Consider the following 26,886-nt stretch of genomic DNA (forward strand, 5'->3'; position numbering starts at 1 on the left):
GCCACTGTTCACAGACGTGTCCGGGAAATGGGCTACAATAGCCGTATTCCCATGGTCAAGCCACTTCTGAACTCAAGACAACGGAAGAAGCGTCTGACTTGGGCTATGGAAAAGAAGCACTGGACAGTTGCAGAGTGGTCCAAAGTCCTCTTTTCAGACGAAAGCAAGTGTTGTATTTCATTTGGAAGTCAAGGCGCCAGAGTCTGGAGAAAGGCTGGAGAGGAGCAAAATCCAAGTTGCTTGAAATCCAGTGTGAAGTTCCCACAGTCAGTGATGGTTTGGGGAGCCATGTCAGCTGCTGGTGTTGGTCCACTGTGTTTCATCAAGTCCAGAGTAAATGCAGCTGTGTACCAAGAGATTTTAGAGCACTACATGCTTCCGTCTGCTGAAAAGCTCTATGGAGATGAGGATTTCATTTTCCAGCATGATCTGGCACCTGCCCACAGTGCCAAAACCACCAGTAACTGGTGTACTGACCATGGCATTACTGTCCTCGATTGGCCTGCCAATTCCCCTGACCTGAACCCCATAGAGAATTTGTGGGGTATTATGAAGAAGAAGCTGAAAGACACCAGACCCAACAATGCAAATGAGCTAAAGGCCGCTATTGAAGCATCCTGGGCATCCATAAACCCTAAGCAATGCCACAGGCTGATTGCCTCCATGCCACGCCGCATTGATGCAGTAATCCGTGCAAAAGGATTCCCAACCAAGTACTGAGTGCATTAATGGACATTTTCAAATGTTTGATTTTGTTTTGCTGTTATAAATCTTTTTTTTACTTGGTCTGAGGAAATATTCTAATTTTTTGAGATAGGATTTTTGAGTTTTCTTAAGCTGTAAGCCATAATCAGCAATATTAAAAGAATAAAAGGCTTGCAATATTTCAGTTGATTTGTAATGAATCCAGAATGCATGACATTTTTGTTTTTTTAATTACATTACAGAAAATAAAGAACTTTATCACAATATTCTAATTTTCTGAGACAGTCCTGTATATAGGGCTTATTCCAATTGTAGATAGCTGTGTTTGATCAGCGGTGTGACTGACCTCAGAGGCCACCTCCCAGTCAGGCCGGCCATCACTGTCCTTCAGCTCCACGTAAGGTTTCTCATGGACTCGGTTTAGATCTTCATGTAGACCATCCAGCAGGAAGGCTAGCAGCTCCTGGGAGTCCTGCTGCTGGAAGCCATTGAACCGTGGGGCATACTTTGCTATCGTCCACTGAAGAGGAAGTAATATATATATATATGTAGATCAAATATTTGTATTTTAACTTTACTTTTAAACGTATTTTTTAAAGACAAAAAGTCTTCTATTTCTGAGACACTGCACAATTATGTAAAAAAAAACAGGGATTCAGCTGGCAGAAAGGTTAAAGAAACAGTTAAGTACAACTTTAACACAGATTCTACACAAAAGCTTTGCATGGCAGACTCAAGACTGATGAAACTGCTCACTCTGAGTTTGAGGGGAGCCACATTCTTCTGTGTGCCGCTCCACAGCTCCATCACCAGGTCGCCGTAACACTTGGCCATGTGACCTCGCATCCCAATGGGATTGGTTCTGTAAATGCACCAACACAGGCCCCGTTAAAATGAAAAGCTCTGAACAATGGTGGCAAGATGTATACAAAAAGTGAGGCACTTTAGTGGCACCTATTGAGCTCATAGAGGTGTCTCCCTGAGATGAAGTAGTCTGAGAGTGGCTTGGTGTTGCTCACACACTGGATACTGGAGTTCATGAAGCAGGTGTTGCCAAGGTTACTGAGACCAGTGGCTCCCTTCTCTGTGGGAACTGCGTTAATGAACAAGGACACACTGATCAGATTTACAGAAATAGCTGAAGGAGGCAAAACAATGGAATCTACGGAATCATGGTAACAAATGTTTTTATTTGACTACCACTTATGACCCTTCCTGTTGCACATATGACAAAAATGTGAAAAATAAATAAGTCAAATTGATAACCCACATTAGGGCCAAACTGTTTTTGGATGATACATGCTTTTCAAAAACTACATATAATATATTATTAAACAACATTTTAAACTATTCTAAAAGTATTTTCAAAATACTCTAAACCTGTTTGGAAAAAGATAAAACAGAATACATTTCTCTCTCTCCTTTTAAAATAAGCTTTAGATTGTATCCCTATTATTTGTAGCAATTTTTGGGAAATGCATTTTTCTAATATTCTGTTAACCTCAATCTTTTCAGGATCTGCTTGTGTACAAAAGCAGTGAGCTCATCATGACTGTGTCTTCCAGCTTACCTTTGTGTCTGTCCATCTTACTACTGTTGGCAATGAAAGACATCTCCTCAGGCCAACTCATATCTTTGTTCCTGACTGTGGCAGAAGAGTAAGAAATTCCTCTGATTAAAACATTTCACTCCCAATTTCATGTGCCAGTATTCAGAATGACCTATTATTGATGAAATTATCTGTTCTTTTTAACTGTGAAGAAGGATTTTTGCTTATCCTGAAGAGAATTTGAATAGAGAAAGGGATGTGTTTCATACCTTCTATAACTAGCTGCTGCTCATCATGGATCTTCAGACTCTCTAGCGTGTGATCTTCATCATCCAGGAGGGTGAGGTAGTTCTGCAAAACAATGAGGAGAAAAAACATATTCCCAAATGTTTATTAAACTCATTGAGAAAAAAAACAGTATCATATATATATATATATACATAATATGCTTGGGACATATGGAATCCATGTGACATTATTTATGTCACGGAGAGGATTTTAACAAAAAAGATAAAAACAAACTACCTGCAATTCATTTGATGAAATGCAAATGTGTTTAGTTCCTAAACTGTATCTGTTTGGGACTTTATAGAACTCAAGTGTGTCAACAAAATGTACCTGCATTGCTGTGCAACCCTGAGGTCCTGTCTTATAAAAGGTCCATCATGTCACATTGCAGTTTATGTACCACATACATTTTTTTTTGTGCTCACATGACTCATATTTCAAAACAATGTTAAACGTTCAGTGTGTTAGATTTAGGTCAAAGAATCTATTGGCAGAAATTGAATATAAAATAATCCTAGTGATGTTTTTACGAGTGTGTAATCATCTAAATTGTATGAATTGTTGGGTTGTGATGTTTTCTTCACCCTAGAATGGCCCCTTTATATTTACATCTAGAGCGGTTCCTCTTTATGGAGGCTGACATGTTGTACACCTTAACCTTTAATCAGATTAGTAGTAGAAGTAGTGCAAACAAATCAAAGTAAAAGGCCTTGCAGTATAGTAGTAGTGAGGGAGTGGCGTGTGGTGTGGTGACCACTTAAAGGGGCCAAGCTGAGACCATAACAGGACACAAACTGACCTTTGCATCCCTCCTGCACCCACCATCAACAACCATGGGAAGTTTTGTACCAAATAAAGGCTGATAAATAGCTAATTTAGCCCAATATACGACAAAACAGATGTGTGAAACCCCCAGTACATGTGATGGGGAATGTAGTGACAGCTCTGTGGCCCACCTCACTGTTGTAGAGCCAGAGTCTCATGTCCTCCTCCTTGATGCGGAGTCTCTGGGACAGGTAGAAGTGGATGTCCTTGATGGTGGCCATACGGCTGAAGCAGCCTGTGTAGGCCAGCACCCTCTTGAGAGGAGCATTGGGGGATGGAACATTACCTGCTGGATTGTACAAAGAAGAGAGGACTTTCATTTGTCTTTGTAATGGGTAGACAATACCAACTGCAATTATAAAATCCTTCTGCATTTTAAAACTTTCTCGAATCATAATGACTAAAGTACATGCCTAAATCGGATTGGTTGCTATGGCAACCACAATCATGGTCTTATGCACAGAAGATGCCTACAGATGCAAGTAATCATTGACATAATTGACCCACACGAACATGGATACTAACGACAGCATTCAGCTGACTGAGGATTAGTTGTAAGGAAGCAGCAAGAAAAGGGCAGTTTTATCAGTCAGTGCAAACTTGATTTGTCAATCAACTTAGTGGACAAAGATCGGATTAAATCAAATGCAAACCAATCAATATTAGTCCTGTTAAATCAATACAAAAGATTAATTTCATTGATGTAGATTTGATTAAATTAATTGTTTAAATATTCGATTTTTAATGCTACAAAGTGTAAATCATCACGCAGTCTTAACCATCAACACAGACTTGCCATTCAATTATACCACTACAGGAAAACATCCTCTGCTCTTTTTGAATGCTGTTCGATTTATATTTGATACTTTACCACATGTCAGGCGAGGGTCTAAATGCCGAGCAATGACAAGGAGCTGCTCAGACAGAGAGTGAGTCATGGTGGAGGACAAGGCTCCACTGGGGACTCAGGTCTGTGGCCTGAAAGCTGATATGTTGGTAGGATTTGGATCAGCGCTCTCCTGCTGAGTGCTGATGCCATCCACAATCTGATTATACTGGAGCAACTCTGCATGTCTCTGCTTAGTGCTTTGTCATCTTGTTTCTTCTTTCAATTACGCATTTTCACTTCATACTTGTCCATAATATCCATTTAGATGTCAAGCAAAGGGATGATAAGAATAAACCCAGGAGACGTTCATTTTCAGTTACTGTGGAAGTGAGTGGGTGTGTGTTTACAACTTCCATTGTGAATAATTACTAAATTGCTTAATTTGGTGGAGAGCAAACTACATGAAACAATGTGACAGGAAATGAATGCTCAGCAACATTATGCCCCCTATTCAATTGTGGTTTTGCTTAATCTTTGTTGCTTCAATTTTTTTATTTCTTTAACGTTGCATTTTTTGATGCACCAATTTCATGGATCATTCATATATCTAGATGAGTGTGTACAATTTGTTTCAACTTGATTGAATGGTACTGTATTAGTGTTTTCTTCTATATAAAATGTATTTATTGTAAAAGGGAAATGAAAAAGTTTTCTTCATTATCTCCACCAAGGAGGTTACTGTACGTTTCTATCTGTGCTTGTTTGTCCGTTTGATTCCTTGTTTGTTAGCAGGATTACGCAAAAAAACACTCATGAAATATTGTGGAGGAGTGGGGCATGACCAGAGGAAGAACATTGAATATTGGTGTGGATTCAGATCAGGGGGCAGATTTTCAATTTCTTAAACGTTGTGAGATGGGTGTTTTTCAGAATTTGTGTTGATTTCTCAGAGAATAATTCATGGACCTTGATAAAAATCCTGATCGAGTGAATTTAAAATGTGATTTCATAGACACTGTTGGACCTTGGCTGAGTTATGCCCTCTACCTGTATGGCCACAGTGAACGATGAACAGAATGTGTGTGATTAAAACTACTTTTGGTGGAGTTTCTATAATCTGGTTCATCATAGATTTTGGTGCACTTCTGTAGCTCCACCTCTAAGGGACTAGGAAGGACGAGGGCAGGTTGATGATGAACGACAGAAAAGATTTTCATCTGAGGTAACGGACATCCCTCCTACAATGTCAGTCTTTCCACCTGTAGAAATGTCAATTTGTATTCAAAATAAGGGCCAGTTAGTGTTTGAAATTACATGGGATGAAGTTTTTGCTTTTGTCAATTATGGATACTTTTTTGTTGTTTTGTAAAAACATGATAAAAATTTGGGAAAAACAAGAGTGAGTGAGTGCAATGATTCAATATTTCAAAAGCAAAGGTAGTGATTTTAATGTCCAAATCCTAAAGGATGAGAACAGATATTTCAGAAATTTTGATCCAGGATGTTCTGTTCCAATGTGTTTTCCATATGGTTTAAACATTTTCATTATTTTAGTATAACACTTAAAATACTGCTATCATTGTAGAGCACTACAACAAGGATTGTCAAAACTAATACGTGAATGGCAAGGTCTGTGAAGACTGGAAAGTTTGAATTATTCATCTTTTATAGTGATAAGCAGTAATTCCCCTTCATGGGCTGTTCATTCTCAAGCCCACTCCAGAGCGCTGCCTGAGCTGGATCAGTCCACTGAAGGAGGATTAAACGGGGGATGCAGGGTTGCTCAGTGAAGCATTTGACGGCTTGCTCTGGTCTTGCTGCAGGCTTACGTTACCTCTTGGGGGGTTTATATGCGGAGGGAACATTCGCAGGCTGGTCATACCCATATTGACCCAGATGTTGGACTGTGGGGAGCGCGTTGCTGGTTGCTGGCGGAGGAAGAGGACGTAGCGGGGAAAGAGCTCCAGCTCTGCGTGGCCCGTCTTGCTCTCCAGGATAACCTGCAGGGGTGAGAGACAAAGTTTCAAGTTTCTGCACGACAACTTTTCTTCCCTACTTTACATGAAACCACTGAGTGCACGGATCAGGCCAGAAACATGTGACCAGGGTTTTGTCACTTTCACTCCTGTACTTATTTCACTTGGCTGAAACAAATAAAATAAAATACAATGTTGCCTTTTAGTTATGGTATATAATTGGATCTCAGAGACTTTGTTCAAATAAAGCAAAAGCTGACATGGACTAAGGTAACTCAATAGTTCATGGTTTTGGTGACTGTCATCTTGCATCATCAGCAGCTGTGTGGTCACTATGTTTCACTCTCTTTTACAATAGGATCTAAATACATGTAAGAGTTGGACACATTCACAACACACCTCTGCTCCACTGATCCATGTGCTATCATAGTTAAATCATGGTCCATGTTTACAAGTTTGCTTCCTTCACATTTCCTACAATCCATGTGCTGATCGTGCACCAGAGCTTAGCTGGAGCTGGCCAGAGAAACCCTTCTTCGAGCAGACGGTGCAGTTGTTTAGACTGCACCAGTGTACAAATGACACATTTCACACCAGCCCGAGTTAACCAAATAAACTGACACACACAGCAGACCGGTTTTCATTGTTCATTTCATTACCCTGACTGAATTAACAGTTCAGGTGTAAAAGCACCCTAAGGGGATCCAGTCATGAGCATTCTTATGACATTTAGCCAGTAGTGGCATTAGGATACTTGGTAACCAAAAGTCTTGGTTAGGTGGCATTTCTCTCTCCGTAGAAATATAAATTGCTCAACCATGCACGGACAGGGCTGGTCCCAAAACTATTAAAGAATTCATAGTGGAGACATTGTATTCCCTTTTCTTCTCTCTTACAGTTTAACTCTCACACTGATATGGGACAGAGACAAAAACAACCCATTTTTAGGAATGACCAACTTTGAGCAAATTGAAGATGTACCAAAGCACGTGATTGGTAAAATGGGAAACCTATCAAACCAGTGGCGGATCTAGGATTTTTCCCCTCACGATTTGTTCTTCCTGCAAGTTTTTTTCTTTTACTTAATTTGTCAGTGTCTCAGCCTTTTGTAGAGCTTTGTCTCCTGTTTTCTCAGAACACAGATCAGTTGTGTTCTTCCTGCTTGTACGTTTTTTGCTGTAACTAAAGTAACTAACCCCTCACCTACCTTCCCTGTCTGTCTGGACTTGGGACCCATTCCCTTGCACTTGTGACACAGTAGAATTCATTATAATGTATACAGTCATGTAAAGATAAAGGTCAATCTGAACAGGAACCTTTATAAAATGTGAGCAAATATATTAAGAAATTAGGAAAAGAGATATAGAATTTCCAACTAAGAAACATTACAATTTAATATTTCATTATAATTTCTAAAATATCAGCTGTTTCACTGAGAAAATAAACTGTGTTCAATGAGTTTTTACATGTGCATTTACACGGCGGCCATTTTCTTCTGACGTCACACTCAGGGTATTTCATGTGTATTGAATATTTGACAGTACTGTATGACACAGATAAGTTCTTTAGTTGTCTTCACTCACCGGACGCGGCAGACTGAGGTTGGCACCGTACCAGTGGTAGAGCGCCCGCCACACCGGCTCTGGCACCGTCTCAAAGTCTGGCACCAGCTGCCGGGAGCGCTTCAGCCTGCCACCCTCCATGGTTAACGTGGGGGCCTGCAGGGGCACAGCAGAAAGAAAGACACTTGTTGGTTTGTTATATATGTGCTGAAGGCAAATGCTGTTAAGAACAACAAGCTGTGAGATCTGCTTCTATTGTCAAAGGATCAGGATCACAACTGTGTGTTCAATGCATGCTTCGTGCAACAGCTGCAGGACAGATGAGCCTGGTTCAGTACACAAACCCAGAGGGAACGCTCAACACTCTGAGTCTTCTCTGAAACTGTGTAGCTTCACTGTTCTCATATTTCAAACGTGCCAGAGATAATGAATGTGATGTATGATCTGTGCAACATGATTACCTCCTGACTGCGGAACATTGATTTTCTGATGTAGCACCAGTTTGTCAGGATTAAAACTCAAACTATCTTTGGAGCAGTAAATAATTACACAAACCACTGTAACAACATAAAATATTCTTTTTTTACATATTGAAAAGCTCTAGATTGATGCTACTGCTTTTTACAGACAGCCAGTCTTCTCACAATATGTAATATAAGTTGCTTTCAAAGTGAAAGTAAACAACAAGCCAAACAGTTCATGCTTGGGACAGTTAATGCACTTACTGTACACTTTTTATTTAATGCAACAGACCAAGAAGGACTCGCTCAACAACAACATACACACACACTCCTTGCCTTCATGGGGTCGGTGGTGACCAGAGACTGGTTGTCGATAGCTCCAGGTCTTTGTGCTGCCACCTGCGAGGGGAGGTGTCCATTGGCTCCAGAAAAACACTGATTGTTGTTGTCTGATACGTTGTGCTGACGGGCAAAACAGCTCTCTGTAGCGGACGGAGCTACCTGAGGGCTCAGGGCTGCTGGGACACAGGAGTAAAAGCACCCAGATCACACACACAGATGGGAAAAATCATATTAAAACAACACTATTAATAATCACTCATTACTACTCTTCTTCTTTGCGGTTTATTTTCCCTGCAGATATTTCAAATGAACAGCCTTTCATTGGAGCTGAAAGGATTTTTAACTTCTGCGGGAACTGTTTAATTTACAGTAACTCGCGATGACTTGATATTGCACGACAGAACAGCAAAGTCAATGAAATAGGAATTCATCAGAAAGTGAAAACAGTGTTAAACAAGCTAAAACAAGAGAGTTTAGTATGACAGGCATTTAAGGTTTTGATCCAATTAAATTATATTAAATGCATGTCATTCAGGAACACTGAAAAGCTGAATTAAATGTAATGTTAAATAATTGTCTCTATTTTGTGAGACCGATTGAATTTAAGTGTCCGTTACAGCAGTCTGATATACTTGATGCAACATATGTGTGTGTATATACTTTGAAGACCGGCTTTTCTTCAGAGTTGAAGCAGATTACAGCAGAGTTTCATTGACAAATCAATGATAAAATAACAATGAAGAATATTCAGACCCAGACGATATTCCTGCTGACCGTCAGTAAGAGACGTGTTTGAGGGGGAGGAAGAAGTGGAGATCTCCATGAATTTATTCATGTATTTTTTAAATATTCATGAATGCTCACTTTTTTTTACTACTTTACTTTTTGTAAAAGTTGGCAATTCTGTCCTCTCTTCAGAAACCCCCCAGCTTTTAGGTAGTTATTTTCAAACAATGCTGAGGTTATAGAGGGTATTTTTATTCAGCGCCTTGGGTCTTAATGTATTAACAGTTGCATCTGACTGGGTCATATTTTTTAAAGTAACAAAATGTGGACAATTACATTGATAAGTCTTGGAAACAATTTAGTATGGGATCTGTTGAACCGACATGTAAGATGTGTCATGTGTCTCTGATCTCTTCAGAGTAATTGTTATGTGAAGTGACTGACCAGTCTCTGTGGCCTCTGAGGCACTGGACACAGCATCAGGTGACCTCTCCTCAGTGGGGCTGACAGCGCTGAAGTTTCCCAGTCCTCCCAGTCTATCCGGAGGGGCAGGCTCTATGGCGGCTGTGGCCATCGGACTTCGCAGTGAGCTCAGGATGGATGGCTGCTCCACCACGATGCCTTTATGCTCCTGGACAGGAAGACAACAGCAGGGACTGCCCTGTCATTGTTTAAAGTGATATGCGATATTAATGTGGTGTTTGCACTTATGACAGTCACTGCCTCTGTCCCAGTGTGAGGCTATTGTAAAAGAAGCAGTTATAAACCTCGTCTTATAAACTGGTATGTAAGTAACATCTAAAACCGCATCAGTGGCACTTTTAAAAGCTACAGGAGTACCAGAAATCTGTGAATGAACAAGGCTCTTAAAATGGGACACACTACTTTAACAATGCATATTAACAATTGATTGCTCCCAAAATGAATCTGCAGCAGGACAAAGAGGCCTACATACAGAGATATAGTCATAAAGAACTATATTCAGAGACAAGAAGAACAAAGAGCCCTCTACTCAGCATCATGGAATTAGTCTAGGATCAAATGAGGAGACAGACGACAATGAGACACACAAGAACTGTGGCCAATTCTCCAAGATACAAAAAAAAAAAAAAACAAGCAACCAGCCAAGTACTTTGACAAAGAGCCTCAAAGGGAAGCGAGGAGAGATGGTGCTAGTTTAAAGGCAAAGCGTGGCCACAGCCAGTCAGAGGAAACATTTTCAAGTTACATTTTGGGAACCAGATTAAGAATCAACTCTGTCTGCAGCACAACTCAAGGTCAATCAAGATCTGAATGAACCAATTAGAAAACGACGTGCATCACATTTGTTGCCACAGGAGACCCTGATGTCAAATGATCTTCAAGATGTAGTCGGACCTTCAAGGATTACCCTCCCTACCTCGACTCAATAAAAACAACATGCATTTCAATATCTACGAGAAACTTTTCATTATCTATGGTACACTTTCCTTCTGTACCAGAGAAAGAACCATGGGAATCAAAAATGACAAAAACTTTCGGACTCAAGTGAAATTGTTGAACAACTCATAAATCTGCATAGTAGTTTGACTGAAATTTAAATAGTCAACTGCTTCAAAAAAGTGCCACTGCTGACTGAAAATTATGTAGATGTGAGGGATGTTAGAGCCACAGCGGAAACAAAACTGCAATTCAGTCTGAATAGTAGGAAAAAACATATACTTCCTCTAACCAAAATGTGGAACTTAATGATAACAATTTCCTGCATCCCAAACCAGCTATTTACACTTAAGAACTTATTTTCAAAATGTTTTAACAAGTTGTAATCATAAAAGCACCACATTTTCTGAATCCTTGTTATCAGCTACCAGGCACAGAACAGCAGACTGTATGACACAGAACACTGGCTGAGACATTAGACAAGGACAACATCTGTTAAATGGATATATTGCAGTGTTATTATCAGTACATATACAAACTTGACTTACGTATTTGACATAGTCCTTCCACTGCTGCCACCACAGCATGGATATGAGGAACCAGTTCTGGCCTTGCTGCAGCCCATGTCTGCTCTCCCTCTCTAACCAACCTCTACAGGCAGACACGTACACACACACGTGCACACACACGCACACGCACACACACACACACACACACGGAAATCCAAACACCAAAGATCATAAGGTCAAACAGTTTATTCCTTAAAGTTGTGTACCTGTAATTTGTCAATAATTAGGACATGTACGTACCTGATAATTTGTCCCTCCTCTTCAGGAGTCGCAGGTCTGAGCCCCAGGACTATGTGGCAAACCTAGAGGAATAACAAGCAGAAAACACACCCATAGTATAGAAATTATTATGATTACTATTACTATATATTATTACTATCATCATCATCATCATCATCATAGTCAGTCAAACTTAACCAATTTGTGGCTTTACTGACCTGGAAAAGAAGGTTTAGAAACTCGTTGGCCAATGCGCTCTTTACGCTCCATATCTGGTAGTCCTCCAGAGTCAGGTGACCCAGCTGGTGAGGGGTGAAACAACATGAAGGTCAGTAGCTTCCAGACACCAGTTTAGAGGTAAGACAAGAAAGCTTGTGGCTGTTTGGTTGTTGAAAGTGTACTGGGCAGCTCCCAGTGTGATGTGGTGTTGACGTTTTCGGAATCAATGTCATATGTTGGGGTCAAAAATATAAATTTCTTGTCAGCTGCATCAAAGATGATTCTGTCAAAAAGAGTTGTGTCTCACCTTGGTTGTGTCATGCATCTTCAGGATACCCTCAACGATGTCTGACACGCTACTGTGCAGCTCCTGCAATGTTACACAATGTATCAGCATGAAGTAGCACCAAACACCAGATCACATCCTGCGGACGAATGAACAGACGGATGTAAACTTACAGGGAGTGTGTCTGTGCGATTGTCCTTCCACACCTCCAGCAAGGCCACCACCATTTCATGGAGTTCATCTCGAGACAGAACCCCATCACGATCCACATCGAACACTTTGAAGCAAACTGCCAATGAAAGAAAGGGATGTCAAAGCAAAATACAAATGTGGATATGAAGCACAGCACTGCCTCAAAAGCTTTATTTTAAGCCTTGACCATGCACTATAGTCTATTAGCAGGGAAATCCAATATGCTTCCATTGCTGAGAGATAACAGCTACAAAGAAGAAACAGACAACACACGTAACGATAAAAAGGCTTGGTGTCATTATGTGAAGCCTCTGGGATGAATTTATCTGTAATGGTTCAAAACCAAAGCACGGCTTACATTTCTGCCTTTCAGCGATGGGCCCCCTGCAGCATGCTGAGAGTCCACAAGAGATCTCTTTAAAGTCGATGTGATTGTCCCGATTCTCATCAAAGGCGTGAAACAGGCCTGGAAAATAAGACAGATTATATTTATACACAGTATTACGAGGGTTGTATTTACTGGTGAGGGCATGGATTAAAAGAATAAAGACCAGAATAAGACCATGTAGCTCTAAATTCTATCTGTGTGTAATCCAAAAACTTGTACGACAAGGAGCATGTGAGGAATACATTTGAATAAATTTAGTCTAACCTTCACTCAGAGAGGCATGGATAGGTGGAGAGACCAGTGGGACAAAGGTTTCCAAGTCAAAGCGGCCAGTTCTTGACTGCGCTTTCAGCAGCCAGTAGCGCTTCTCCAAGTCTATAATGTCCGACTCCTCCACTGCAGGAGAGAAGGAGAGGAGAAGCATCAGAAACAGAAGAATACAATTTGCAGCAGCATCCTTCAGAAAGATTACTTCTCCCTGTTTCACTGTGTTGTTCAGGAATCAAAGGAGAGAAGGAGAGAACGTTTTCTTTGTCTTTGTTTAGGATTATGCAGAAATTCACGAGGCCTCCTGAATGATATTAATACCAAGTAAGAATGCACTTGATAGACTGTATAAACTGTACACAAGACACAAGCTATATTATAACATCTCATATCATTTTGTTGGTTTAAATTTTTAAAGTATTCGTAAAAACAGATACATAACTATAACTTCTAGATTCACGTCATGTCTAAAGAATACTGGTCATCATAACAGCACAGCTACACAAAGAAAACACAACACCCCAGCCAAATGGTTATTAATAAATAAAATAAAGAATAACAAGATGTATGTTAAATGTCGTCATGTAGTGCATGTACACATGAGTTGGTCAACAGTAGAAATATATAATGCATCAAATGGAGAAAAGTGTTATTAAGTATTAAGGTACAGTGCCATGAAAACTTAATAATGGACTAAGTGCAGAGCAGTGAGAAAACCTGAGCGACAGGGCTTGTGTTCATCAAAGACTGGGGCTGATGACTGGTGGGGATAAGGAGAACAACAATGACACACTGACACACACTCTTCATCACAGAGTAGCTGCTGACAGACAGCAGATCACCTGAGGGGGAGACCAATGTGTCTCCTCTGACAGACCAGAGTGTGGTGATGGGGTTGGAGGGATTTGTTTGTGATCACCAAGCTGGTCTCTGTTCTACTCTCAACCATCATAGTCCAGTAAATCACTTCAGTTTGATCCACAAACTTTTCTAGATATTTTGCCGACCGTCCACTGTCACACCTTCTCCAACATGACAAACATGACAATGGCAATGAATGGATCAACTAATTAATGCGTCAGGGTTTTTCATAGGTTCGGCTTTGATATCAGTTATTCTTGTCTTGTTATAAGTCTCCTATGGTGTGGTGTGTGGTAAAAGGATAGTGTTTTAATCAATACACCTGTATCATCAGTAGGTTGACAGATGATGAATAAACAACTACTGTCAACTGATCATTTAAATAAACAGTTACTACAGTGTCAAGATTGCTTTGTGTCTTTTTCAAGGTTAACTGAATATCTGCAGAGACTGAACTTTGATGATGAGTGTCTGTCTCTAACTAAAATCTTTTGTTGCAGCCTTATTGGAAACACCCTGGTTAGGTGATGAAGTCAACAGATGACGTAACCTATTTATACTGTGGCAGCGGTCATGATACCATGGAAAACCCAAGGTGTGGTTAGGTAACAGCCACTGTGTGGAATATTTGACTCAGCTTGTATTGAAGTGATACAGATCAGACCAATATAGCATATGAAGCCCTGCCAGGTTCAATGAAGCAGCCTCCCCCTTCCAACATGCTAATCCACAGCTTAGGGTAATAGGATTCTGGAGCTAACCAGTTAGCCTTTGGCATGGAGCCAATACATATGACAGGTGTCAAAACACAGACACACAAATGAAATGGCAGGTGTTTCATGGCAGGTATTTACTGTGAGCTGATAAAGCAAGCTTCCTGAAAGCTTGAAAGTGCTTGTAGCAGGTTTTGGTGACAGTTTCCCGGATGGGATGATGATGCTGGTTAAGGCCAACTGCAGGTGAACCAGAACCCTGAAGAATGGACGGCCTAAGAGGGATGTTCCCCTCTTGTTTCGGTTGTGATTTGCACTTGACCTTTGCCTGACTGGGAAGCACTGAATCCCCTTTAACGGCCTTGGTTGAACTCTGCTTCCTGGCTCAGATGTTTCAACTTAAACGGACTAGGAGGGAGCATTTACCAATTTTATCATTTACAACCTAAGGGGGAGGGAATAGTATGACACTGATAAAATATTGTAGATTATGGACTCAAACAGGGAGCAAGCACTAGAGACTACCTTCAGTTCTCAAAGTTCAGTTGAACATTTTTAACTCAGCAAAAAAGCAGGTAAGAACTCTCAAAACAAGCGGACAATCACCCACACATTAGTGCTAAAGAACAAAGCTCAGGCTAAAAATCACATGTATCAAGCCCTGAGTATCAGTGACAGCGAGGGAATGACTGCGGAATCTTTTTGAATCTGTCACTGATGAGTACTAGCAGACCAATAGGAAAATAAATACGTTTGTTTGTTATGCTGAACGTTCCGAATGACGGCTGTGCATCCATCTGACTGCTACTCTGCAAAACTCATTATCCTGACTGTGGATCTCCTACAGTACATCCATCCATGTCAGGGTTGTTCCTGCCTCTACACTCATCAGTGCAGTGCTCAAGGCTACATCACTGTCCCTCTTTGTTGGTCTTCAAACCTGTAGAATTATGGCTGCATTTAAAGTTGGAGTTTGGCTATCCACTTTGCCAAATGCTTAAGGATCTTAAATGCATTGGCGGTATATGAGTGACTTGAACTCAAGACATCAGAATATGTTTGACTACTCAGCCATAGGTCTGTAAGCACACTATGGTTTCCCAGAAAAGAGCAATATGCCTCACAAGTAGGGAGTAAAGGGTAGATTTTTTAGTATCAGTGCTGGCACCGAATGAAAGGCTGAATTCAAGGACCTAATAAATAAACGCAATGTAAAACAGCCAAAAAGATAAGCAATCAACTTTCAGCACTAGGTCCTACAAACATTCAATTTGTTATTCAAAAAGCTATGCTCTCCAGTCCTACTCATAAGTCTAACAAAAATAAAAAATAAAGAGTATAAATTCTTGTTTATTGTAAGTTCTTAAACCAATGCTAACACTATTAGATAAAATGTTTTTTTTAATTTAAGTCCATTAAAAAGGTTGAAAGGAGATGACAGGAACTTGAGCCTGAACTCAAACAAACTATTCCAACAATGTCTTTTTCCACAAGTGACCATGAATGTCAGTCATAAGGTAAAATGACATTCAAAGAACAGTAGTGGCCACAAATTCTTCCATCAATTTACTGCTCAGGTGCACTGCTGACCTCATACCCACCTAGAGGTGCGACTCTCTCCGAGTGGCAGCAGAGATACCATACCATTATCCAGGGAACATCCTTAGAGAGGTGTCGCCACAGCCAGCATGTATCATAGTAAAGTCCCTGTAGTAGCCGTGATCACAAACTGTTATCCTGTGCAGAAAGCTGATATTCCCACGGATTTCTACACTGATAATATTGTGACAGAGTCAGAAGCTAGCAAGTTAGTGCATAGAGGATTCACTGTGATAAGCTCTGCCATGAGTCAACCTTGGTGTTCCTCTTCTGGCAAGAGTCATGGACCAGGAGAGTGTCAGTCACTCTCTCCAACACACACACACACAAACATACAGAGACACAAAGTTAAGAGGATAAGCTGGGAGCAGATTAACAGGCAGCGTCCAGTTTCTCTGGACAAGACAGGCTCTTTCCAGCCCTCTGTCCTTAATTGGCAAAATAAAGCCTGGCTAAATTTACTTGGCCTGCAACTTAAGATGAACTCTATCTATGTATGTTTTTATTATAATTTCCCACATACTAACTTTTAATTATGTATGGTACTTAAAACGTAGGGAATTTTGATAATAAATGGAAGACTTACAAATCTACATGTCTTACATATATGCAATAGCATGATCAAGCAAATATTTCTGAACTGAAACACTGTAAAGATATAGATTATGTGCCTTCTAGAAACATGCAACTGCTGGGGCTGGCTAATGTCTGAAAACCATAACAATATCTGAGTTTCAGCACAGATGTGAAGATGAATGCCTGTTCTCAGGATATCTGCCAATACCAAATACCGATCTGATAACAATGCTCTCTTCTCCCTAAATGTAGAATCTTTAGACCTCACTTTGTGTCACTGACTGGATTCCTTCATGTACAATGCAATATTGATGTGGCACTGAACACTCAATCCGTGACCTGTCATAAATGAATGGATGTTAATAATAAAGACAACACTGAACTTAATAATAAAACTGCCAAAAAAGTTATTTGAATTGGAATGATTATGTCATGACAACCAGGTGTATTAATTTGGTTCATCCATAAGAGCGAGTTAGAGAGGGGTACAACATGCAAGGTCTACCTGGGGAATTGTGTTTATATGGTATAGACTTTAACTGCTAGGCTAATATCAGTATCAATAACAACCTCTGTTTTTTTTTTCTTTTTCCTTGTAACACACACACACACACGCACACAGATAATGTATCAGCACTAGTGTACTGTGCAACACTAATATGTTCCATACAAGGTTAAAATGATTTCAGAACAGCTTTAATCCGGTTGTGCAGCTGCAGCTTGGGTCCATAGGTGCCATTTCTACCTCATTATTGCCAGTAGTTTCCCCACTAGAATAATTGAATGGTCATTTTCCGCCCTGTTTAGAACTTGGAGACAGCAGTCAACAGAAATGAGTGTTGGTTTAATAGAGAGCCCTGAAAGCTATAGCTGCTAGCATTATAGTGGGGAGTTTAAAAAATGAAGGCAAAATGCTTGTGTGAAATTTACTCACTCTCTGATTCACTTGATGTAATCAGATATAACCTTAATTCATTTGAACTGAACACTGATTAATTAATAGGTCAATTAAACTAGAATGAATGAAGAGCATCCACCACTTGGCCACCTATACATGTATCGTAACAACCAAGAAAGAATGAAATTACCACTGTCAGTATTTGAAATAAAAACAACTATTGATAATCAGGTATCTATTAATGTGTTTGAAGATGGATGACATGCAACCAACTCAGACATCTGCATTCTCACATACAGCCCTTCCGAAAGATTCAGTGCATGTCTGAAAGCATCTTATGAGAGTTAATGACTCATATACTGATCTACTTTGGTTTGGTACTGTATGGTTGATGCAATTATCTGATGTGCATAGACTAATAACATAGCAGTTCATATTTTAAGTTGTTTTAATGCATTATGTATCTCCATCAGTGTTTGCCGTCAAACAACCCCCATATTTCCTAATTTGTCCTGCTACAGTTTCATAGTGAACCAAAATCTTTTCACCCCCACTTTGGTAGTTGTTTTTATTGGTGTCAATGAAAGTCATCACTTCCTGCACAAATATTTCACATCAAAAGCCAGAAGTTGTGTGGTTATGAACTCACGGTGTGTGACGCCAGCCAGGGTCTGGTAGAAGGTGGGTGTGTCGCTGTCATCAGTGAGTGTGACACACACTCCTCCAGAGAGAAGCCATCGGGACAAAGTGAAGGCCTCCTTATTCTGCAGCAACCAGCTCCTGAAGCGCTCATAGTTCACCTTGTCACCCTGACACAACACACGATCACACTATTAGGTTGGTCTATATCTGACATCATCCCCATTTTTTTCTGCCTGTGTTCTGTTCTGTGTTCCTGTCACGCTGCACATTCATTATCAGGTTTATATGCAACAGTTTCTGTTGTTTCTTTGAAACAGTGTAATATGAATTTCTTAATCTTTTTCTGTTGCATAAAACAAATCGTTTGAAGGGGTGACATTGGGCTCTGGGACATTCGAAGGCCATTTGACAGAAGCACGTGACAAAAGATCACGCCACAAGCACCAAAAAAAACAAAAACATGTCAAATAAATCTTAATGCACAGCAGTTAAAACAAACACATGTAGCATCTTCTTTTTAGATTTTGTGGACGTCTCATTTTCTTTCACCTCAGTTTTCATCTAATTTCAAAGTAGACCGTTTTTTAGAAGGAGAACAAAGTGTTATATCAGAAACATCAGTATTTAAATGCACCACTGACAGAATACTGAGAATGGACAAATCTGCAGGAGGCTTGAATATGAAAACGTATTAATGTTACATTAATATGATGGATGTAAATCCTCAATCCCCACTGTAATTATCATCGGTTACACACTGTGTTGAAAATCATTGGTCCAGAGACAGCCCTGTAATTACTCCCTGACAGACCAACTACTGCTTCCAGTAATATTTAATGTGGTTGGAGGCAGAAGGTACTGGAGCACTGAAGCTTATCGGGGTTTAATTTCAAAAACTGTAAGAGAAGGGTATATATATATATATAGGACACCTTTGAAGACCTAAACAAAGAGAATTTAAAGTTAAAGATAAATATGTTCGATCACAATAATAATATTGGATATTTTCTTCAACATCGTGTGAAAAACCATAAAATCGTGAAATAGACAAGGGATATGTTATGTAATCTGTGTGTGCCTTGGTACAATAACAATAGTAATAATAATAACTAGTACTACCTTGCTGTTCCTAAGATATAACTCTCCTGTAACAATGTTATTACTAAGCTGTATGTAAGTACCTAAACACATTGAAATACTTTAAATACTTTGAGCATTCTAAATAAAATCCCATTAACATGAATTGTAAAATTTCAGAGGCTGACTCAGGTAAAAACCACAGCTGATTGAGTGAACAAATCCTTTAAGGGATAACAACTACACTGAATTACACACTCTAAGTACACTGACAAACCAATACAGTGCATCTAATGTAATATATTAATGATAAAATCAGTGTGAGACTAATCTGGGCTGGATTTTCACTTCACTACACTGTGTTTTTCATAGTTTGTAGTGAATTAATTTGAAAGACTCTATTCTATTTTAATGAGCAGCATAATAACTTGCTATAAAACCAAACTTAGTTATCATCTCTGACAAAAATCTGTTTTATGAGCATGAAACAAAAAAAATACCATTAGAATGATAAAATCTAACTCAATGATACAACCCCAGAAGAGACTGTGGTGATATTCTAGTTATCAGTCTAGATAGATATTGACTAGAAGATGTGTTCTGGTGCGTGTTGCTGACCTCGCTGAAGCATTTCTTGAGGGAGATGGGAACTTCTCCATCCAGGACCTGGAGAACTGCCTCTATATCTTCTCTGGCAGCGTATCCGCCCAGATCACTGGCAAACAGGCTGAAGAGGTCTGTAAACACACAGACACACAGACAGACACACACAGACACACACACACACACACACACACACAGTGTCAGAGATGAGCTTTATCACAGGAAGTCAGGCCACTTGCACATAGCAGTATTAATGATAATAGAAGCTATGTGGATAATGTCCTGATGGATTAGACTGTCTGCAACACATCAACCACAACCGTCTGAATAAGAATGAGGATGACACAGAGAGAGGGCGAGATGAACAGTCAGATGGAAAGAACATTTTATACAATCAATATTGTTCACTATAAAATAACTATTACATTCTTGAAGGTTAAAACTTTCTTGAAACATGGTGAAGTCCACATCTACTAATTTACACCTGGATCTGAGTCACACAAACAGAATGGAAGCCTTAATGTCTGACTTGTTAGTTATAATTGGGAGGTTGCAGTTAATTTGTGTGTCTCAGGCTCAAACAACACATCCTGTTCAGTTTTTTTACAAGGACGACGTAGGATGATTGACAGTTTGAGTATTTTCACTCCTGTTTGACTCATCAGTACAAAAGATGAGCAACTTTGTGAGAAAAAATCGAGTTCACTGACAAAACGTCAAAAAAATGTCTTTGTATAAATAAAAATGTAAAAAGTTAACTTTGATTCCCAAGAGGCATTTTGAATACTTCTAAGGGTGAGTGAACGCTAAAGGATACGCTCTCTCCAAACACAAGAACATTCACCAGCTTTAATCCAATTTTGGAACAACTCAGCAATAACAGAGAAGAGTTTTCTTCCCAACTGCAGCAGCAAAGCATTCTGAATTAGCTGCAGCTCGGATTCATGTCTCTGAACCTATCGAGTCATCTGCCAGGCCAAACTGACACAAAAATATGGAACTTCTCTGAAACAAATCAGATTTGTTTTTAGCTTCAGGGGGAAGTGGGTGTAACGGCAGTGCACCTTGAAGAGAAGTAGTGAGAACACACATGGAATCTGCAGATCTAATTGTGTCAGGAACACAGGCAGAAAACTGAAAAAGAGTCTACTGCATACAAGCCACTTTTATACTCCCACTGTACAGATCAGTTGAGCAGACACAAAGAGGGGCTCCCACTCAATGTTCACATGAAACGTAACTGTGAAATGTTTCTATGAACAGAAAGTAAGAAAAAAAAGGAATTATAGCAGGAAGCTACAATTTTTAACTCGACAGCAAATACTTGCCCTGTTTCATCTACAATTACTCCTGGTTGTGCGATATGTTTGATTTATTGGTTTTGAAAAGAGTTTAACTGGAATTTTAGGTGTATTGGTTAGAAAGCTCAGGATCCAGTGGTGTTTTTACCCACTGAGTTTAATCAGGATTGTTCAAGGACAACTTGAGTTATGGCCAATTTCCTGCTAAGCCCGGACTTCATGAAGTTTTTTGGACTGAAATGTTTTGATCAATCTTTCCCATTAAGTCCCACAAGACGATCAACACATTTACTGTTGAGTCTGTCACGTTTGACAATCTAGCAAATTGCCATGGGAATGGCTGTTATTGTTTAATGGACATTTTTGTTGAAGACATTGAGATTAAGATAAGTTTCATTTTTCAAGTCATGCAGACTCATATTGTGGGTGGTTTTTACACTTTTGGCCTGAAATGATAAAATTATGAAATTATAGCGCCACCATCTGCCTGATGTTGGCACTATAATTTCACATTGTTTGCCCTCTAAAAGCTTTGTGAAAAATGTATTGAAAATATAATATTAATGATGATTTTACAAATCGTTAATGAAGAAGAAGGTTGCAACAAAATCCTGTCGTGGAAAAGTTAGTCTGCAGGTCTCCCACGTCAGTTCTACAAAGCACTCCACACTTTTTACACTTCATCATCCATTCAAAAATGTAACCCTAACTGCATAAAAAGTAATAATGTTAACTCTTTTCTCTAACTCAGGCTCTTTTACTGCTGCTTCTGTTTTTTAAAGATAGATGGGCAATAATGTCAAAGATTAATATTTCTGGCTTCTCTGGATTAAAGCGCCAGGCTCATCCAAACATAGTATGAGATTTTCCAGGTGGCGCTCATGATAAAAAAAAAGGGTTGATGCTACTCCATCATACAACTGTGTTGGTGATATGTTATCAAGATTCAGTTTTTTGTAAAAACAAGACCCACGTGCAATGGAAAAAAACAGTATATGGACTTTATGGCTGAATGTATGTAGGACACTGGATGATTTATATTGTTCATGTCAGATTCTCATTAGAAGATATTTAGACAGAAGATGTTGATCAGAAACATTCAGACGGCAACAGATTTGACATATGGGGGTAACAATACGTCAACAGACTCATCATAAGCAACTTACATTTGGCCTTCTCCTCATCGCGTCCTCTGGTCAGAAGCACCAGACCCACGATCAGATTGTTGAAGTGTAGCCCTTTAGATGAGCCTCCAAACGAGGTGTAAATAACCTAGACCACAACAAAACACATGGCAGTGTGAGAATCAGACAAACTATTTCACACTCTGCTGCTGCTGTTTGAATACACAGTTAATAGACTATTATAACTTGTTATAATATAATAACTTGAAGTATGTGTGATTCTAGCGTGTACAACCTTTATTAAATGAATCCCCTCAGAGTAAAGCAGGTTTTCAAATCTATTTATACTCAGTCAGTGAAACAAAGGAAAGTCCACTTTGAGACGCCCTTTCTCTACATATACACGTTATCTCTACCTGGTCAGTGATAAAAACACCACACAGCCTTTGTTTACTCTGATCACTTGTTCTTCTCATTTGTCAAGTTCCTTTTTAGTTTGAGTAATCATTGATGAAGGTTTTTTCTATCTTATTATACTCCCCTAGAGTTTTTACAGTATTTCTGTATTTTCCTACATATTGTGTGCATCATTGTTAATCTTTAGCTGGAAAAGCTAGTTCAATATCAAACCGAGTGACCTCAAGTCTCATTTTGATTGTATTGTGGAAGATTTATCGTCTAGCCACTGAAGTTGCATTCAAGACTATTTGATGTGTCAATATTTAATAACATATTTTAAACAAAGTCAGAGTAGCAGAGCTCTGTCTGCTAACAAGGGCAACCAACCAAGATACCAGCAGTGCCAGCTTCTGCCTATGAGCATGAGCAAAGCCATCAGCCGCACTTTCAGTCCATCTCGGCTGGCTCCTTGGGAATGCTGCATTACTGTGGAGCTCTGAGCGAAGTCAGTACCAAAACACTTCAACCAACTAAAATGGGCAAATGTAGGCAGAATTTCACTTCTAGTGTATGTGGGACAGTTTTATGATTTATCAATTTTAGGGAACTAGAAAAAGGTTATTTCCTCTATAGCATTTGGTCGCCTTCTGATTCTGAAACCTCTTTCATTTCACTACCACCAAAATAAGTGACCAGTTCATTTTATTATTCAAATATCAAATTTATAAAAAAATCAGTTTTAGTGTTTTCTGTTATCTGTTCCTTGTTTCTACTGTACTGAAAACGTACCGAGCCGTGACCTCAAAACCGAGGTAGGTACCGAACCGTTACTTTTTGTGTACCGTTACCCCCCAAATGGTCACTAAGAAGAGCAATGGTCTGTAATTATCTGCAGAGTAAAAATACATTTGATTTTATTATGAAACTGCAGGTCAGAGACATCAGCTGAGTGAGCGGTCCTTCATATGAGGCCCAGGACACATTTGCGTTCATGCAGCTAAAAGAATGAGGCCACATGTGTCCCAGACCACCTCTAAGGGGTCTAAGGGACTGGATCTCAGGAAGCATTAAAGACGAATTTGCGTGTGTTCACATATGTAATAAGCGCTAAACAATCAGTTTTGAAAAGGGGTCTAACTGAAAATATGAGGTGGTGCTGAGATCTCGAAAATGTTAAATCATTGTAAAAGAAAAACATCCTTTGTGACGCCTTGTAATGTACAAAAGAAAAGCAGTAAATCGAACTGTGTAGATACACAAATAGTGACACTACAGCCAAATCTGAGCCCCTGCTGTTTGAAACACTGATTCTATTTTCACCCAATACAAATTATTGTGTATAGCATCATATGAAAAAAATAATCAAAATAATGTATTTGAACACATGATAGATCTAGTTTATGTTTAAATTGCTCTGGAAGATTAAAAATAACATCTGTTTCTTGGCTAAGTGATTAGGCTTTCTTTTAAATATCGGACTGTGCAGCAGTCACCTTAAATCTGGACCTCTGTCTGCTGTTATGGTGACAAACGAGGAGAAGAAGGAGAAAGATGCTGAGAGAAAGACGAGGGAAGATGAGCTGTAATGTTCACTGAAGTAAGCATAGTGGTTAAGGATTCTGGCAGGAGATGGGGGAGGACAGGATGACTAACACTGGCCTTGTCGATGAACTCTAAAGGAAATTTATGTCCAGAAGGACTGAGCGCTGTAAGAAGCCCTGGTTGATTCATGGTCTGCAGCCCCCATGAGCTTATGGTTTCTTCTGCTGTGGGGATATTCTAACACTGTTTTAGTTAACAGAAGTAACTATAGGCAATAAATTTGCCGTAGTATAATGAGGCTGTGCACAGCAAAGCGATGCACTGCCTTGCGTGAAATTCAGCCCCGTCCACAAAAGGTAGAATCTCGCCCAAGAACACGTCGGCTGAATGGGGAAAACTAGGACTGAACCGCGACCTTCTGCTTAAAGGACAACCGCTCTACCCTCTGAGCCACAGTTTTATAGGCAATACAATGAGGGCACATTGTCCCCGTAAATATTTCGCAATTTGCCAACAATAGCCAGATGACCACAATGTTAGTTATTAACATTTCAACTTGAAATTGAAACATGTGGTCAAACAGCTCAGTCAGATACAATTACAAGAGTCATCTAATGTAGGGCTGCACGATATTAGGAAAACATGCGATATGCAATAACGTTGTTTAATATCGCGATGACGATATGACTTGCGATAAATTAACATAAACGGTTCCTGTCTACGGACACAGAGACGACAGACAGCTCCACAGCCCGGCCGCAGCGCCGCCAAGTCGGGGGCAGACACCCAGGGAGCCATGCACAGCTTTACTAAGTCCACCTATAGTGTTAATTTGGGGTCTTTTCATACCATTCATTTGGGTTATTTTTTTTACAGTTTTTACCGGCCCTGTTCATAATTTACAGCTCCTCTCTGTGTCTCTATCATTCGCGCTGTACCAACCGAGTCAAGCCAAACCAAGCATGTCGCCATCTCCTCCAGCTCCATACACTGACTTAGTTTACGCCGCGCACGTTGATATCGCGTTGACGATAGATTTTTCGATATATCATGCAGCCCTGATCTACTGTAACTCTGGGTGTGTAAATTCTGATGTTGGCCAGAGATGTGCACTAGCTGAGGTTACATTTATGTCAGACAATAAACAGCTGTATTGTAACTTTAAGTGACAAAAAATTGCTTTAATTAAGAGATCCTTAACATACCATCGAGACAATACATATGTATTTGTGTTATCATTTTCACCATACTATAATTATATCAGTGATACTAACTACTAACTCTGATTTTAAAAAGGACCTATGGGACAGATCCCGTAAGACTGCTCCCTGGCTGTCTAATTCCTGTCCCTATCATGCTCTTTCAACAGGATAACAGGAAGTAAAAATGCATCTTAATGAGACCTGCAAGTCCTCGAGTGCCATGCAGAGCTTTGTGCTGGGTAAAACTATCAGAGGATGACTGCACCTTAATTAAAAGAGAACGACACAGAGAGTTCTAGGTGAAAAATGCTGATGTCTCCATTGTCACCCTGGCAGTACATTCTCTGGGAACTCCTATTCAGACCAATAGTGATCCCCATGTCCCACAATACATCCACTTAAAACCCCTGAGTCTTCTCCAGTTTGTCTAGAGTTAAAGAGAAACTCACTTCCACTAACATCGTCTTTTCTGGGCGTCTCTGGGATAATTTCTAACTATTTCATTTGCTCATGAGAAGTAAACTCTTCATATTGACTGTTCAGCTAAATGTAAGTATACAATGGGGCTTACCTCTGCAACTTTAGGAGGAACTCCATCTCCCAGCACTTCCCTGTAGAAGCACTGTTGAGTCATGTAATAGGAGAGGCCGCTGGTTCTCTTGAAGGCATCCTTCAGCCGTTTCAATTCCACATCAGTGACTACAGAGGAGAGATGATCAGAAGAGAGAATTCATTCAGAGGTGCTCAACTTTTTTTCACAGAACATGTGTAATTGTATGTGATGTCACACAGTGCTTTATTTCTCCATGAGAGAATGGTGAATATAATCTTTATAGTGAAATGAGGAGTGTCAAAAGCAAAAATCTAAACTGGATATAATAATGTATCTTTCATATACTTTTTACAGTGAGGTGAAAAAAAAGCTGACATAGTAAAGAGTTGTTGACAGTGAGGTCTGTGGTTTAATCAGGAAAAAGTGTTTTTTTCTGTAATTTCTGAGGAAATGGGTAAAACTGTTAATAAATGTAACTGTTAGTCTTGCACATGTACTCAGGTCTTACATTTTTATGGCTTTAAACAAACACAAAATTACCTACAGTCCATTAAAGATGAGCTATTAACCATACTTTGGTCACTGTTGACTAATGAGTGAGATGGGTCAGGTTTACAGTTTTAGAGTAAAACCACCACAGCTAAACCACCAACAAGTCATCCAATATCCATCTTTTTCCCACAGAGCTGAAACTCAGCCACTACATGAACCATCATAAGAAAGAATGAATAATAACGAATGGTCAGAGTTAATTGAAGCCATCATAGTTGACCATTTAGCTGTGGATGTTCATATTTCACATTTGTCATACAAGTGCAGAGCCTTTTCGAAACCTGCCTGTTTACTTGGCCAGTGGTAATGCTCCGGTACCCTATGTTATAATTATTCCTTGTCATGTGTTGTACTGTTCTACAATATACTGTACATTTTTGATTGTTTGTGAGGTGGATGTTGTGTGCAGAGCTTGCAGCGAA

The 26,886-nt window shown here is 39.7% G+C and overlaps 1 protein-coding gene across 7 annotated transcripts in view; it reads right to left on the bottom strand.

The window, feature by feature from the left end:
• usp32 (ubiquitin specific peptidase 32) overlaps positions 1 to 26,886 on the bottom strand; it is a 51,185-nt gene that overhangs the window by 11,879 nt on the left and 12,420 nt on the right. The window contains exons 2-22 of one of the 7 annotated variants that reach the window (XM_034605289.1): positions 25,931 to 26,058; positions 22,259 to 22,364; positions 19,807 to 19,925; positions 18,119 to 18,278; positions 12,820 to 12,951; positions 12,526 to 12,633; positions 12,149 to 12,264; positions 11,997 to 12,059; positions 11,689 to 11,772; positions 11,492 to 11,553; positions 11,231 to 11,333; positions 9,708 to 9,894; positions 8,532 to 8,713; positions 7,756 to 7,890; positions 6,079 to 6,196; positions 3,499 to 3,653; positions 2,524 to 2,605; positions 2,276 to 2,350; positions 1,660 to 1,798; positions 1,462 to 1,567; positions 1,052 to 1,225 (exon numbers count right to left, since the gene is read on the bottom strand). In XM_034605289.1, coding sequence (XP_034461180.1) covers positions 1,052 to 1,225; positions 1,462 to 1,567; positions 1,660 to 1,798; positions 2,276 to 2,350; positions 2,524 to 2,605; positions 3,499 to 3,653; positions 6,079 to 6,196; positions 7,756 to 7,890; positions 8,532 to 8,713; positions 9,708 to 9,894; positions 11,231 to 11,333; positions 11,492 to 11,553; positions 11,689 to 11,772; positions 11,997 to 12,059; positions 12,149 to 12,264; positions 12,526 to 12,633; positions 12,820 to 12,951; positions 18,119 to 18,278; positions 19,807 to 19,925; positions 22,259 to 22,364; positions 25,931 to 26,058 — 2,534 coding nt within the window. Of the gene's footprint in view, positions 1 to 1,051; positions 1,226 to 1,461; positions 1,568 to 1,659; positions 1,799 to 2,275; positions 2,351 to 2,523; positions 2,606 to 3,498; positions 3,657 to 6,030; positions 6,197 to 7,755; positions 7,891 to 8,531; positions 8,714 to 9,707; positions 9,925 to 11,230; positions 11,334 to 11,491; positions 11,554 to 11,688; positions 11,773 to 11,996; positions 12,060 to 12,148; positions 12,265 to 12,525; positions 12,634 to 12,819; positions 12,952 to 18,118; positions 18,279 to 19,806; positions 19,926 to 22,258; positions 22,365 to 25,930; positions 26,059 to 26,886 lie in introns of all 7 variants that reach the window. The other 6 variants (XM_034605283.1, XM_034605286.1, XM_034605285.1 and 3 more) reach the window with 6 other exon arrangements.

This window comes from Hippoglossus hippoglossus, chromosome 13, assembly GCF_009819705.1.
Source record: "Hippoglossus hippoglossus isolate fHipHip1 chromosome 13, fHipHip1.pri, whole genome shotgun sequence".
Taxonomy (NCBI): domain Eukaryota; kingdom Metazoa; phylum Chordata; class Actinopteri; order Pleuronectiformes; family Pleuronectidae; genus Hippoglossus; species Hippoglossus hippoglossus.